Source organism: Trematomus bernacchii, unplaced genomic scaffold (assembly GCF_902827165.1).
Source record: "Trematomus bernacchii unplaced genomic scaffold, fTreBer1.1, whole genome shotgun sequence".
Lineage (NCBI taxonomy): Eukaryota > Metazoa > Chordata > Actinopteri > Perciformes > Nototheniidae > Trematomus > Trematomus bernacchii.
Window position 1 is genome coordinate 620,342 of NW_022987589.1, and position 16,025 is coordinate 636,366.

Here is a 16,025-nt window from a genome sequence, read left to right on the forward strand (position 1 = left end):
TTTATCCCTTTATAAATGATAAGAAAACTATTAGGGTCCTTTTGGGTAAATCGTTGCATTATAATGAGGGAGCTTGGCTTAACGTTTCCTAGATGAATATAAACAATTATAGAAAAATGAATATTCTCTGATAGAGTGATTTGGTGCTTTTAATTTCCCCCAACCAGATTTGATTTTCCGATACTTGGATCTAACCGATGACCTTATGCTCACAGGAAGGACTAGAAAGATCTACAAAATGCACAAAAATTATGATAAATAACCTAATAGAAATAATCTAAAGTAAGCAGTGTGACAGGATGCTCGTCCATAAACACAATAGCAGCAAAATGTCAATCGCTAAGAAACTACAACCGGTCATGAAAAATAAGACACATGGCTGATCACCCAATTAAGGTTCAACAGGCACACCTAAAGTCCTAGACAAAAACCCCAAACCGGGCAAAAACAAACATATAAGGCACATATAGCCACCACTAAACTAATAGCGAATACACGGTACAAAAACATATATTAAACTTACCAAGATCCGTTCGAAAAGGGAAAAGTCCTTATCCATTTTCTGCGGTTTAAAATAGTTCAAGGACACAATAAAAGCTGTATTTAGATCCGTTTCTTCGGGCATTGCGCATTAAAACGAACAGAAAGCTAAGTAAACAGTCTCTAAACTACATCTAAAACGTCTGGAAAGAAAGTTTAAATAATTACAAAACCGTGAACTTTGTTTAAGCTAATCATGTGCTAACAGCTAACCAGTTTAACTTCACTTAAAGTGGACCTATCATGCTATATTTAAATGATATATTGTAGGGCCATACCTATATAAGGTATATTTATACGTTTCTGTTTTCAAAATACCAAACAGATCATGCATTTTAGCCATGCCTCATTTCGCTCTATGTGCTGTTTGCTGTCTACGGGGCTGATTCTGTGAGCTGCAGCTGACCACGCCCCCCTGCAGGAGAGGGGAGCCATGCTCTGATCAAGTCAAGAGGGGGAGAAAAAGGATCTTCGTCCTCCGTGTTTTATTATATTGTTATAGGCCTATAGAGTCGTTATTCATTTGTTTTAAAGCTCAATAAATAACAAAGAAGACCTTTGACCGGCACTTTTCTAATTTTGTCCGGAAGATTTCAACTTTAACGGACATCTTGACCGGCGAAAGAAACTGAAACTGAAACTCTGCCGCACGGTCCCCTCGTTCCTTGGAAGAGGCGGAGAGGTGGGTGTTCGTCATCTGCTGGTGGACTAACCGGAGAGAATTACAGTGCTTGCCTCGACGGGGAGGGATTGCATTGAATTAAAGCAGCAGGAGCAAACGCTTGCCTCGGGGAGGGAGAAAGAAAGCCACAGCGGAGAATAAACAGAAGGGTAACCATGGTAACTATGGGCGGGAAGTCTTCTTCGCTGCTTTTGTGGCAGACTACAGCGCCACTTACAGGCCTGGCATATGTACTACAGCGTCTCCAGCGCTTTCGAGCGGAAATGGCCGGCCGTGGCCCAACCCCACATTCCCCTGATAGGTGGAGAGTTGGCCCAATAGCCGTAGCGCCACTTTACTGACGTCAGGACAGTGTTCAAATCTGGATCAGTTGCAGCCCCTTTTTTAGAGATTTGGGTATGGAGGAAAATAGAGAGGGTTGTGTTTTCTGACACTTGGTGAGTTCCCTGGAACACCGGGGACACATATTCATGTATAAAGGACGTACAAAAGTGCATTTTGCATGATAGGTCCCCTTTAAGTTAACTGCCGTTCTGATCACGCGCTGATCACGCCACACCGAAGAATAATCACGCAGGCAGCTCGGCCAGCCATTGGCTCCGGCGTGTCAAAGGTTACGCCCATCATGGCAACCTCGAAGCCGATTGGTTAAGAGGGGATGTTTTACCTAGCAACAACACAGGGTGGAAATCTGATTGGATAAAAACTCAAATTTTGATGAGTTCCTTCAAAATCAGCACGTGAAGGCTGAAAGTAGCAAAATGTGTGTTTAATTATATTAAATATAATCTTATGAAAAAATTAACACTGTTTTCCCAAGTCTTTCCCTGTAAATGTGTGACTTTTTATCCGTTTAATATATATATTTTCTTTCATAAATGTATTATTTTTGATGGAAATGTATTTGTTTTTTTGTCACAAATGTATGACTTAGTTATCTAAGAGAATATCCATGTTTTTGTATATACTTACACATTTACAACCTTAATCTCTGAATCTTTTTTCTGAATCTTATTATATATTATAATGAAAATTATTCTATTTCGCATTGTCCCTAATATGTGGTTGTAGAAACACAAGGAAATATTTGTACAGTTTTTAAGTGTGCTGCATACATAATTATTATCATCAAAACCAAATATTTACCCAAACATCTGATCCCTCTTATCATCTAATTAGCATATTTGTTATTCCTCAATGCAATTCTTCAACTTGTCCCCAGCTTTATTTATATGTGAGAGATGTCCTTGTTGAGTCGTCTTGAATCATTCTGGTTTTTAATACGTTTTGGCACCTCCACATGGAGCCTGTTTCATACAATCTCCACATGAAAGGAAAAAGAGAAGTTTGTCCATTTCATGCAGAAAGTTAAAGATACAAACACAAACATCCAGACCTCACAGCACAGCACAGTTTACTTGCTAGTCAGTTTTATACAAACAGTAGAAAGAGGGTTTTGTTTCTAAGGGAGACAAACTGCATCACATTTTGCCAGATAGATGTTGATATACACGAAGAAGAAGAAGAAAAACAAACGTTTCCCATTAAAAAAGCTTCCACTAACCTGTTGTAAAAACAAAAAACATCAGTTTCACGTACAGTTATAGAAAGATATCTATAGGTAAACGTAAAAAAACATGGTGGCGTGTAGTTTTAGTTAGCCACCGACAACAAAACAGAAACATTTGGAAGTCCAGAAAAAGAACCACGATATATATTTATTCTTATTTTATCTATTTTTTGTACACATCACAACCTGAAGACTCAGTAGGTTGTCCATCATCGTCATCATCTTCCTCTTTGTGTCATCTAAAAGCACAGACCCTTCAACATGCTGCAACAACACCCCTCAAAAAACCACAATCACAACCCTTTAACGTTACATGTAAACTCTTAAGGTGCCGCTCGAGAACAGGAGGGGGGGGGGCAGTGAACGCCTCGCCCTCCTACTAGAAGATTTCTACGTTATTCTGAACGTCCACGTTCAAAAGTCCCACGAGTGACCGGGTTTTACAGGATGGCACAGAAGAACTTCTTCTCCCGGAACGGGTTCTCCGAGGCGGGAACCGGCGACAGCAGAGGGTCCTCTTTGGCGTGAGCTTCGCAGTACGACATCAGGTCCGCCGCCGCTTTAGACACCTTTGGGGGACAAAAACATGAAATAAGTCAGCTGGATCATCGAAAAATCACAAGACTGCATCAATTACTTTTCCTGGAATTTTCTTTAAATGTTTCCTTTTTTTCTCAGAATGTTTTTTTTTATTTGACTTTTTTTCTAAAATGTACATTTCTTTCTCAGAATTCAGGATTTTTTTCTCAGAATTGACTGTTTCCTCTAAATTCTGACTTTTTCTCCCAAAAATTCGGAAGTTTTTCAAACATTTTTCATGACTCTTTATCTTATAATTCTGATTGGAGAATACCAACACATATTCTAATTCCTTACAGTAGTTGGCGACCTATTCACATATTAGGTTTCTACATTAACCGTTGAGGCATGAGAGAATGAGGTAACACTGGGGGGAGTAACTGATATGAGGATGTTATTGGGGGTGAAGTTTCCCTTTTTAAAGCAAAATAATTTTCATAGCGGATGTGTGTGTGTCACCTTTATCCTGTCGATGTTGGCCTCCATCTTCAGCTGCTCCACCAGCTTCCTGGCCTGAGCGATGCTCGCCGTGTTGTTGCTCGCCATGAGCGCCTCGGTGTGATTCCTTTTCTCTGCCTATAGACACAGAAATACACCCCGGATAATCAGTCAGCATTATGAGTCCAAAAAAACAAGAAATTAGTCATCAACATTGAGTTCTAAAACACTCAAATGAGTTAGCATTATGAGTCTTAAAATGTTATAATGCTAAAACCCGGAAATTAGTCCTGAAACCCTGAAGTAATTTGACCTTATGGGTCCTAAAATCGAAATATTAGTCAGCATTATGCGTCCTCAAACCCTGACATGAATAAGCATTAGGATAGCATAGGTACTAAAACACTCAAATGAGTCAGCATTATGATTCCTAAAATTCAAAAATTAATGAACTTTCACAGATGTTATGTTTGCAATAAACTGAAATGCAATGGAGAATTAATCCTAACTTCAGGAAAAACTACACAAAGGTTTCTATTATTTATTCAAGTTCACCCCCAGTGTGACACTGACAGAGACCAGCAGCACTACACGCTTGGAAAGAGGAAACACACACTTTCAAACACACACATGCAAACAAGCACACACACACACACACACACACACACACACACACACACACACACACACACACACACACACACACACACACACACACACACACACACACACACACACACACACACACACACACACACACACACACACACACACACGCTATTTATGCTGTCAGTTGCTAGGCAGCTTGTGACAATGGGGGTGCAGTTCTTTGTCCAGCACCATATTTCATGTCTAAAGCACACATTGCTAACTCATATCAGTAAAAGAGAACTCGAACTCTGAACAGGTAATGGTGATTTTTTTTAAAAAGCTAACTCGTACATTTTAGCACTAGCTTTAGCTAAATTGCATATTAACATTATTACAAAGTACAATCATCTAGTAAATGATGGTGTTTTACCACAGGTTAAACTACCATGCAAATGATAAAGACACTTTTGCATTAAGAATTCAAATTTTACAAAACATACACTTTTTTGAAGAGTTTTTCTGCAGAATTATTGGTTTTAGTAATGTAAGTATAATTCAATGTATTCATGTTTTCCTTTAACCTGTCCCCAGTCGGTTCCAGGTGTGTGTCCTCATGTGCTCTGTGTCTGTCTTTGATTAAATGGATCAAGTGTGTGTGTGCACAGTGTGTGTGTGCACAGTGTGTGTGACTCAGTGTGAGTTCAGGTAAATGAAGCCGAGCTCAGCGTGAATATTGAAGCTTCACGCTGACTCACCTGCTGCTGCACTGATCACCTGAACAGCGTTTACCTGCACGGCTACACCTGTTTCACTTTATAATTATATATATATTAGTGTCTGTCAACAGATGCACCAGCAACATCTGACAAAATGGGATTATATATACAGTTTTTAATCTTTACTCCCCTACCTTCCACATACTTTACAAGATTACAAAAACTGAAAATTAAAATGTGCAAGAGTGAATACAATAATAAAGGGGTTGTCTGACAAAAAAACATAATGCAAAATAATATTTTTTCTAGTAGAGACACTACATACTGATATACACCTGAACATCAGCAGGAGAGGACTCTTTAAAGTAGACACTACATACTGATATACACCTGAACATCAGCAGGAGAGGACTCTTTAAAGTAGAGACACTACATACTGATATACACCTGAACATCAGCAGGAGAGGACTCTTTAAAGTAGAGACACTACATACTGATATACACCTGAACATCAGCAGGAGAGGACTCTTTAAAGTAGAGACACTACATACTGATATACACCTGAACATCAGCAGGAGAGGACTCTTTAAAGTAGAGACACTACATACTGATATACATCTGAACATCAGGAGGAGAGGACTCTTTAAAGTAGAGACACTACATACTGATATACACCTGAACATCAGCAGGAGAGGACTCTTTAAAGTAGAGACACTACATACTGATATACACCTGAACATCAGCAGGAGAGGACTCTTTAAAGTAGAGACACTACATACTGATATACACCTGAACATCAGCAGGAGAGGACTCTTTAAAGTAGAGACACTACATACTGATATACACCTGAACATCAGCAGGAGAGGACTCTTTAAAGTAGAGACACTACATACTGATATACACCTGAACATCAGCAGGAGAGGACTCTTTAAAGTAGAGACACTACATACTGATATACACCTGAACATCAGCAGGAGAGGACTCTTTAAAGTAGAGACACTACATACTGATATACACCTGAACATCAGCAGGAGAGGACTCTTTAAAGTAGAGACACTACATACTGATATACACCTGAACATCAGCAGGAGAGGACTCTTTAAAGTAGAGACACTACATACTGATATACACCTGAACATCAGCAGGAGAGGACTCTTTAAAGTAGAGACACTACATACTGATATACACCTGAACATCAGCAGGAGAGGACTCTTTAAAGTAGAGACACTACATACTGATATACACCTGAACATCAGCAGGAGAGGACTCTTTAAAGTAGAGACACTACATACTGATATACACCTGAACATCAGCAGGAGAGGACTCTTTAAAGTAGAGACACTACATACTGATATACACCTGAACCTCAGCAGCAGAGGACTCTTTAAAGTAGAGACACTACATACTGATATACACCTGAACATCAGCAGGAGAGGACTCTTTAAAGTAGAGACACTACATACTGATATACACCTGAACATATAGTTTTTCTACATTAATACTTTGACATACAGCATGAGAGGTAATAGACCCGCATACCATTCCTTGTCATTTTATCTTCAGTATTTATTTAATTCACACGTTTTTAGGAGACCTTTTCTCCGGGGCGGTCTGGATAATCTCGACCTGTCAGAGCGAGCAGTGTGAGGATTTTAAGAGCTGTGAATGTTAACAGAGTAAAATAAATATTATGATTGAAAGTAATCCTGGTTGTTCTCAATGTAAAGATGTATTTTTTCCTTTAAGGTTCAGGTTCAGGTTCAGGTTCTGGTTCTGGTTCTGGCTCTGGCTCTGGTTATTTATTGGACATTTTTTCTGACATTTTACTGGGATTTTTTGGGCATGTTAGTAATATTTTAGAAAGATTTTTCCGAAAGATTTTCCTGAAAGATTTATAAATATTTTGAAAAACCTTTTCTGACACTTAAAATTAATTTGTGGCTTTTACAATTATTATAATTTTTTTTTTTTTTATGTTCTGAGATTTTAATATATCTCTCACATTTTACTTTTATTATTTGGACATTTTATTAAGACATTTTGAACATTTTAGCGATACCAACAGTAACATTTCTACTACATTTTGTGGTAATTTAAAGTGGACCTATCATGCTATATTTGAATAATATAGTGTAGGACCATACCTATATAAGGCATATTTATACTTTTTTTTTTTCAAAATACAAAACATCATGCATTTTAGCCATGCCTCATTTCGCTCAATTTGACTTTTTTTTAGCTCTGTTTGTGTAAGGGCAGATAAGTGCAGAACAGCACCATCTACTGGCCTGGCATATGTACTACAGCGTCTCCAGCGCTTTCGAACGGCAATGGCCGTGGCTGTCTCCTCCTGATTGGTGGAGTTGGCCCAATAGCCGTAGAGCCACCGTCCTGACGTCAGGACAGTGTTAAAAATCTGGATCAGTTTTTATCAGATCCGTTGCAGCCCCCATTTTTAGAGATTTGGGTATGGAGGAAAATAGAGAGGGTTGTGTTTTCTGACACTTGGTGAGTTCCCTGGAACACCGGGGACACATATTCATGTATGAAAGACGTACAAAAGTGCATTTTGCATGATAGGTCCCCTTTAAGTAATAATTGTTTCGTCATATTAGTAACACTTGTAACTGTAGTTGGAGTAAAACTGAACAATCTGGAGGAGGTGTTGGAGGGGAGCACGAGGAAGACGAGGAAGAAGCACAACCAAGGGTTAACCATGTAACCCATTAAAAGTAACCCGCAGTGCACATACATACAATCTGCACTGTTTTGTAATTGTTTGTACAAATACCTGCACTGACATGTAAATATATCTAACAATCTGAACCCAAATATGTATATGTTCATTCAACGGTATTATATCTTACCAAGTGTGAATCTGAAGTGTCCTGTTTTTCACTCTCACTCTGTTGCTGCTCTAACTCCAGAATGTGGGGGTGAAGACAGCCTAAAATACACCTCTTTATTGGAAACCCTCAATAGAAGCTTTTGAATGTGAGAAAAATTGACATTTGCCGCCGTATAAAGGAGGTTATAAGATATTTAGCAGCGCTTTCTCTGAGTCTGCAGAGTCATCTTCCTCTTGTTGTCAGAGCAGTGACGGGAAAGGGCAGCCTGACATTTTCACATCATCACAGCAGGGAGGAGAGCTGCAACCTTAAACAGTTCAACCAACAATAAGAGAGTCAACTGTTTCCTGTGGTTTACTGGTTGCTGTATTTCTCTATCAGGAAGGTTCAGACGAGAGTGAAAGTCTCTGAGCTGCAGACATGATCAGAGCTCTCTGGATGATAGGAAAGGAGCTTCATTTGTTATCTCCTTTAGGAAACACTGGACCTTCCTTATTTATGTATTGAGGAGTTTGGACGTTGTACCATGGAAGATGCTGTTGCAATAGTCTAATGGCGCAGTTCCACTACAGCGCGGAGCTCGCTTTAAGCGTGCCGTGTCGTGCCGTACCCGTTTTTGGTTGCGCTTCCACTAGGCCTAGTTACGGCCCGGCCCGGGGCCACTTTTTCACCTCTTTTCTGGCCCGACAAAATTGTGGTTCTATCGGGGCCAACAAACAGGGCTGAGTCGGGCTGAGTATGCTAAACTAGAGAGAGGAGCGCTGGCAAGAGGGCTCCAACTACAACAAGATGGACATATTTGACCGTGATTTAATTGTAATACACGTTTCAAAATGATGCCGAAGTAACAACATACTGATACCGGTTAGTAAAAACCATGAATTAATGCTTTGTCAAGTCTGCAGACAGACGGCAGGCGAAAAACCTTTTAAAATTCGTGTTTTTCTAGATGGAGATTGGCTAAGCTAACGCAGTGTATGCCCCGACCGTCCACACTCACAACAACGGCCTACAGACATAAATAAAGCAGCGACTGTATTCACCATGACACAGGCAGTCTGTGGTTTGTACTTGTTTAACTTTTGTCTAGTTTCTGAACATATATGAGGAGCTGTGAGCTCTGAGTGCTAACAGCTAACGGCTGTGTTGTGTTTTCTGGAGTTCTCATTGAAGATGACGTCACGGCTCCGCCTACACTGCGTTACTATAGTAACTACCCCAGTTCCTAAACTGTAATGGAAGCGCAGCATGAAGTGAGTCGGCCCTGTTAAGGCCCAACGCGGCCAAGCCGTACCGAGCCGTACCGAGCGTGGCCGAGGCCGACCGTGTAGTGGAAATGCGGCATTAAGCACATGTGTCAAACTCAAGGCCCGGGGGCCAAATCAGGCCCTTGGTGGATTTAATTTCGGCCCGCAGGATAATTTCTAATTACTATTAGATCTGGCCCTCCGGTATATTGCACGCACACCTTCACTCAATGCTGAGGGTCTCCTCCGCTCAGAGCCTGACCCCAAACATTGATGACCTTGCACCCAAGATGAGATGCCAAGTATCTGGCTTGAACTAGCATCACAGAGCAGCACACTAAGTTTACATGGATGTTTCCTTCTGCACTTTTTCTCTCACGACAACAGGGCATGTTTGGTTTTTTCTTTGAGGGGAATAGTTTTTTTGAAGCTGTTGTTGGCCTGTGGAAAAATGTGATCATAAGAAATGACTCAGATAGCAGATAGAGCCATAAGAAATGACTGCAACTGATTATTTCATGTTTAATGTTGTTTTTATAGGCAATCATTTAAGCTTTGTTAGTTCCAGGTTTAATATGTGCAATAAGTTCATTTCAATAAGTTTTGCAATAAACATTGAACCAGTCCGGCCCTCCACTAGTACCCATTTTTAAATTTTGGCCCACTGTGTATTTGAGTTTGACACCCCTGGTCTAATGGTATGATATACGTCTTAATAACCCCTTCCCTCTCATCATAATGAGACCACCAGTGGTCAGTGCAGTCTCTTTTCCTGAGTCCTGATGACTCCTCCTTCACTTCTTTACAAACCACGTCACGTTTCCCACTGAGGTTAAGGAATAGTGAATATAGGAAGACACAAAGGACATTATCTTTTTTACCACATATACTTTCCCCTCCTCCTCTGTACATCATCATGAAGCCTTCTTCTTATCTGTCAGCACCCCAAAATACCTCCAGAGAGTTTGACACGTGGTGTGAACATGCTGGTAAAGGTGACATCCCGCTGAAAATAATACTATATATATATATATATCATTTAAAGCATGCTCCGCTCACCTTGTGTTTGCTCCTGTCTGCAGGTCAGTCAGCACTTTGTCTCTGCACAGCTTTCTGCAAACAGAAACAGAGAAGAAGAGAATCAAGAGGCTGCTCCTGCTTCCACTTTATATATAAACAGTGTATGTGCATCCCTTATACACTTATCACACAGACTCTCATGTCTGCTACACGAAGGAGAAACACCAAAACTAACCACAGAAGAAGAAGCAAGTGAAGCTCAGTTCAGGGGAAGAAGCAGGAATATATTATCAGATTGGGGAATGTGACTTTTAGGCCAAAAAAAAGTGCTGTTTCTTGGCCAGGAATAAAATCGGGGGGGAAATTGGGTTGCTGTGTTTTAGAATAAAATACAATAATACTTTTTTTTTTAGATAAACATAAGAAGTCAAAGGAAAAATGTGCTTTAAAAAAAAATGAAACGGAATAATATTTATATAAGCAAAATGTGCGATAAAAGGATCAAATTAAATGAATAAGAAATTGAAAAAATATGTACATAAACAAATAAATAAAATAAAAATGACGTGCAAAAAAATAGAACGTGTGTTATATCCCAAAAATAAATAATGTGCAATTAAAGGATAAAATAAAATACAAATATTTCTAAAATCATAAGAAGTTAAAGTTAAAATGTTTAATAAAAAAATACAAATAAACAGAATAGATATATGTATATTAACATTAGAAGTTTAAGTAAAAACGTGCAATACACTTTTTGGAAATAATAAAACAACTCTCTGAGCTCCAGATGTGTTTTGATGCTTCTGTGATTCTGCAGCTGTTTTCCTGCAGCTCTGATAAATGGGACGTTTCCTCTGCTTGAGCTGATCTGCAGACGAAGGGAAATCCAGCCGCCGTAAATCTTGTCAGGATGTTTAAGCATCGTTAAATAAAACCTCGCCAGCAGCAGGAAAATAAAACCTGTGTATTTCAACTGAAACTGCTCAGAGTTTAGAGAACAGACGCAAGAAAAGCAGATCAGCTCATGAGAGACATTTATGAACCTATAGAGATGAATTTAACCATATTATTGGCTGCTTTACAAGACAAAATAAACATATTTAAATAAATTAAACTTATTAAATACTGAACAGTGGTATTTTTTACAATTTTAGACCAATACAATAGATTTACAAATATGTGAATATCCTTATTAAAATGATCGTGAAATGAAATTGTACTAAAATACAATCATGCGAATAAAATAATATTTTTGTGCTAAGTTGAAAATAAAATGAACTCACAAATTCCCTGAACGTCTTCCTAAATGGTTTTTCCAGAGAGACCTGGGAGGCATTCAGGCGTCTTTTAGATAATATGTAAAACACAGTATTGTTTACCTTTCCCTCTGACAGACAGGAAACAAGTCATGTGACCTGCAGCATGTGACTGTCATCCGGCTCATCACTCATCTTCAATTACACTAAACTTTACTGCTCTCTGTTTACGGCTCCTGATAGACACTACATACTGATATACACCTGAACATCAGCAGGAGAGGACTCTTTAAAGTAGAGACACTACATACTGATATACACCTGAACATCAGCAGGAGAGGACTCTTTAAAGTAGAGACACTACATACTGATATACACCTGAACATCAGCAGGAGAGGACTCTTTAAAGTAGAGACACTACATACTGATATACACCTGAACATCAGCAGGAGAGGACTCTTTAAAGTAGAGACACTACATACTGATATACACCTGAACATCAGCAGGAGAGGACTCTTTAAAGTAGAGACACTACATACTGATATCCACCTGAACATCAGCAGGAGAGGACTCTTTAAAGTAGAGACACTACATACTGATATACACCTGAACATCAGCAGGAGAGGACTCTTTAAAGTAGAGACACTACATACTGATATACACCTGAACATCAGCAGGAGAGGACTCTTAAAGTAGAGACACTACATACTGATATACACCTGAACATCAGCAGGAGAGAACTCTTTAAAGTAGAGACACTACATACTGATATACACCTGAACATCAGCAGGAGAGGACTCTTTAAAGTAGAGACACTACATACTGATATACACCTGAAACATCAGCAGGAGAGGACTCTTTAAAGTAGAGACACTACATACTGATATACACCTGAACATCAGCAGGAGAGGACTCTTTAAAGTAGAGACACTACATACTGATATACACCTGCACATCATCAGGAGAGGACTCTTAAAGTAGAGAATAAAAAACCCACTGGTGGATTAAAACGCTCAACATTAGCCTCCTTTAGCTTAGCGGTGGTGATGTGAAGTCATGTGACTGTGCTGTAGTTCCTTAGCAAACGTTAGCATTTTTACTTCAGAAATCATAAAGTGGTGTTAATATGTGGAGATTGTCCTGCTGAACAAAAATGTTAAGTATCATAAACGTTTGTCAAAAGTTGCTTTATGTAAGAGGCCTGTGTTTTCTCCTTCCTCGACCCCCAGTGTGCAGACAGGTGTCGTCCTGCTGCGACACCCACCTGAATCAATGACCCCCCCCCCATTCTTCCTCTGACATTTAGACGCGATGCTGACTTCAAAGGGTGATTAAGCGCTGTATGCAACATCCTTTTGTGGGAAATATAATTCCTAGCCTGTTGAGAGTAATGATTTAAAGGCCACCTATTATGCAACGTCCACTTTTTCATGTCTCTTCTACATCAACATGTGTCCCCCTCTTCTTCATGTCTCTTCTACATCAACATGTGTCCCCTCTTCTTCATGTCTCTTCTACATCAACATGTGTCCCCTCTTCTTCATGTCTCTTCTACATCAACATGTGTCCCCTCTTCTTCATGTCTCTTCTACATCAACATGTGTCCCCTCTTCTCCATGTCTCTTCTACATCAACATGTGTCCCCTCTTCTTCATGTCTCTTCTACATCAACATGTGTCCCCTCTTCTTCATGTCTCTTCTACATCAACATGTGTCCCCTCTTCTTCATGTCTCTTCTACATCAACATGTGTCCCCTCTTCTTCATGTCTCTTCTTCATCAACATGTGTCCCCTCTTCTTCATGTCTCTTCTTCATCAACATGTGTCCCCTCTGTGTAAAGAGACTCTGAAAGTCTCAGGAACAAAGATTCTCTCTCTTTTTGTCCTGATCCATTTCTATAAAAACCTGTCTGAAAATGAGCTGATCAGATTTTGGCCACTTTATGATGTCATAACGATGTTTTGGCTTGTGTAACCATTAGCCAATCACCAACCTAGGTAACCCCCCCCCACCCACCTTATCACCTGAATCTCCTCCTAGAGCACCATTGTGTTCTTTGTAACCAAATCTCTCTCAGAGGGGCGTGGGGAGGGGCTCCTTATTTTCATCTAAAGTAACAGACAGAGAATCAGCACTTTGGAAACAGGGCTGAAACAGAGGGGATTATGGGTAATGCTGCAATGATCTGTTTGGTGTTTGGAGCCAAACACTTCAGAGACATGTTTTGTATATATCTGAGACCTGTAATGTATTGAGGAAAAACAGGATAATAGGGGACCTTTAAACACCCCTCCCCTCTTTCTCTCTCTGTAGCACACTTTATCCACATAACTTTTATTTTTAGACCGACCATAGAGGTGAATTAAGGCTCGAGGCAGGGAGTGATGCGGGCGGAGTGAAATCAGAGCGTGGTAATTATAAAACTGTCCCCAGATCAGCCATCTGGACCCCGGAGAGACTAGATTAACCTGGAAGGGTCTGCAGGGACAAGAGGGACCCAGGAGAAGTTTGGAGGACAGATAAACCCTGAGACCCCTTTTAGTTACAGTGGAGTTGGCAGATTTACCATTCACAAATATTCAAACAATGGAAAATGCGTTCAGCCAGCCACTGTTGGGATTTTTACTGAAATAACTAAAGTAACTGCAGCTTTAATGTCTCTAGTTTAGCGTTTTAAACCGTTGCCATCAACAGAAATGTCACAATACGTAATAAAAAACATAACAGATCATTATGGGGACTATAAATGGACGACTACGTTAAGTTGACCTGTCAATCACAGGTACTGTAGCCCCGCCCAAAAACAATTTACAAAATGAACATCATGCTGTGTTGAAGAAGACTTGAAACTAGAGATTGAGACCACAAACTTAACGGGAAAATGTTTACCGAGGTCATATATCAAGTGGAAAGTAGCGTAATTTTCTCATAGACTTCTATACAATCTGAAGTAATAAATCAAGAGAGAAGTAGGAACATTTTCTCATAGACTTCCATACAATCTGAGGTAACAAATCAAGAGAGAAGTAGGAACATTTTCTCATACACTTCTATACAATCTGAGGTAACAAATCAAGAGAGAAGTAGGAACATTTTCTCATAGACTTCCATACAATCTGAGGTAACAAATCAAGAGTGTAGTAGGAACATTTTCTCATAGACTTCTATACAATCTGAGGTAACAATCAAGAGAGAAGTAGGAACATTTTCTCATAGACTTCCATACAATCTGAGGTAACAAATCAAGAGTGTAGTAGGAACATTTTCTCATAGACTTCTATACAATCTGAGGTAACACATCAAGAGAGAAGTAGGAACATTTTCTCATAGACTTCCATACAATCTGAGGTAACAAATCAAGAGAGAAGTAGGAACCTTTTCTCATAGACTTCCATACAATCTGAGGTAACAAATCAAGAGTGTAGTAGGAACATTTTCTCATAGACTTCTATACAATCTGAGGTAACAAATCAAGAGAGAAGTAGGAACATTTTCTCATAGACTTCCATACAATCTGAGGTAACAAATCAAGAGTGTAGTAGGAACATTTTCTCATAGACTTCCATACAATCTGAGGTAACAAATCAAGAGAGAAGTAGGAACCTTTTCTCATAGACTTCCATACAATCTGAGGTAACAAATCAAGAGAGAAGTAGGAACATTTTCTCATAGACTTCCATACAATCTGAGGTAACAAATCAAGAGTGTAGTAGGAACATTTTCTCATAGACTTCCATACAATCTGAGGTAACAAATCAAGAGAGAAGTAGGAACCTTTTCTCATAGACTTCCATACAATCTGAGGTAACAAATCAAGAGAGAAGTAGGAACATTTTCTCATAGACTACTACAATCTGAGGTAATAAATCTAGAGAGAAGTACGAACCTTTTATCATACACTTCTACACAATCAGTGCCTTATAGAACAACAATGAAAGTAAGATATCCTTTTTTAAACAAGTAAAACTAAATTGAAATTTACGGACAAATAAAGGAATTGTGATTGTGATAAGTAAAGGATCTAAATACTAAATAAACCTCCTCCTCTCAGTGAAGGGCACATTCAGCTAAACACACATGAATGGATAGGAAGGAGTATAAATACATCTGAGTTGATAGGATAGGTTGCTCGGAATGAGTAAAAATAAACTAGTTATCAGGGTGATATAAAAAGGCTGAGTATGTTCTGCAGCCGAAACACAAACTGAGCCGTTATTAAGGAACAGGATGATATTGACTGTTGATGTAATAAAGCAGGTCTCTGCCCTTCAATGGGAGAAAGGACACGGGGGGGGGGGGGGGTCACTATTTCTGTCTCAGACCTCAGCAACACCATCACACTCTATACTGAGAAAGAGATAATTTTAACCATATTATTGGCTGCTTTACAAGACAAAATAAGCATATTTGTATAAATTAACTTATTAAATACCGAACAGTGCTATATTTTTTACAATTTGAGACCAATACAATAGATATAAAGGCTATAATAAAACAATAGGAGTACAAATATGTGAAAAGTCCTTAAAGGTC

At 39.3% G+C, this 16,025-nt stretch overlaps 1 protein-coding gene across 1 annotated transcript; it reads right to left on the reverse strand.

Moving 5' to 3' along the window:
* Positions 1–2,482: 2,482 nt before the first annotated feature.
* On the reverse strand, positions 2,483–10,325 carry LOC117481386 (guanine nucleotide-binding protein G(I)/G(S)/G(O) subunit gamma-2). The gene is made up of 3 exons (XM_034129055.1): positions 10,272–10,325; positions 3,831–3,947; positions 2,483–3,361 (listed from the first exon to the last, which is right to left on the reverse strand). The coding sequence occupies exons 2-3, from the start codon at positions 3,915–3,917 to the stop codon at positions 3,233–3,235; spliced, it is 216 nt and encodes a 71-aa protein (XP_033984946.1). The 5' UTR covers positions 3,918–3,947; positions 10,272–10,325; the 3' UTR covers positions 2,483–3,232.
* Positions 10,326–16,025: the final 5,700 nt, after the last annotated feature.

Coding starts and splice junctions, on each gene's coding strand:
- LOC117481386 (XM_034129055.1), bottom strand. CDS start 3,917: ATGGCGAGCAACAACACGGCGAGCATCGCTCAGGCCAGGAAGCTGGTG. Junction 3,362..3,830: donor CCAACATCGACAGGATAAAG/GTGACACACACA, acceptor TGTCCCCCAAAG/GTGTCTAAAGCGGCGGCGGA.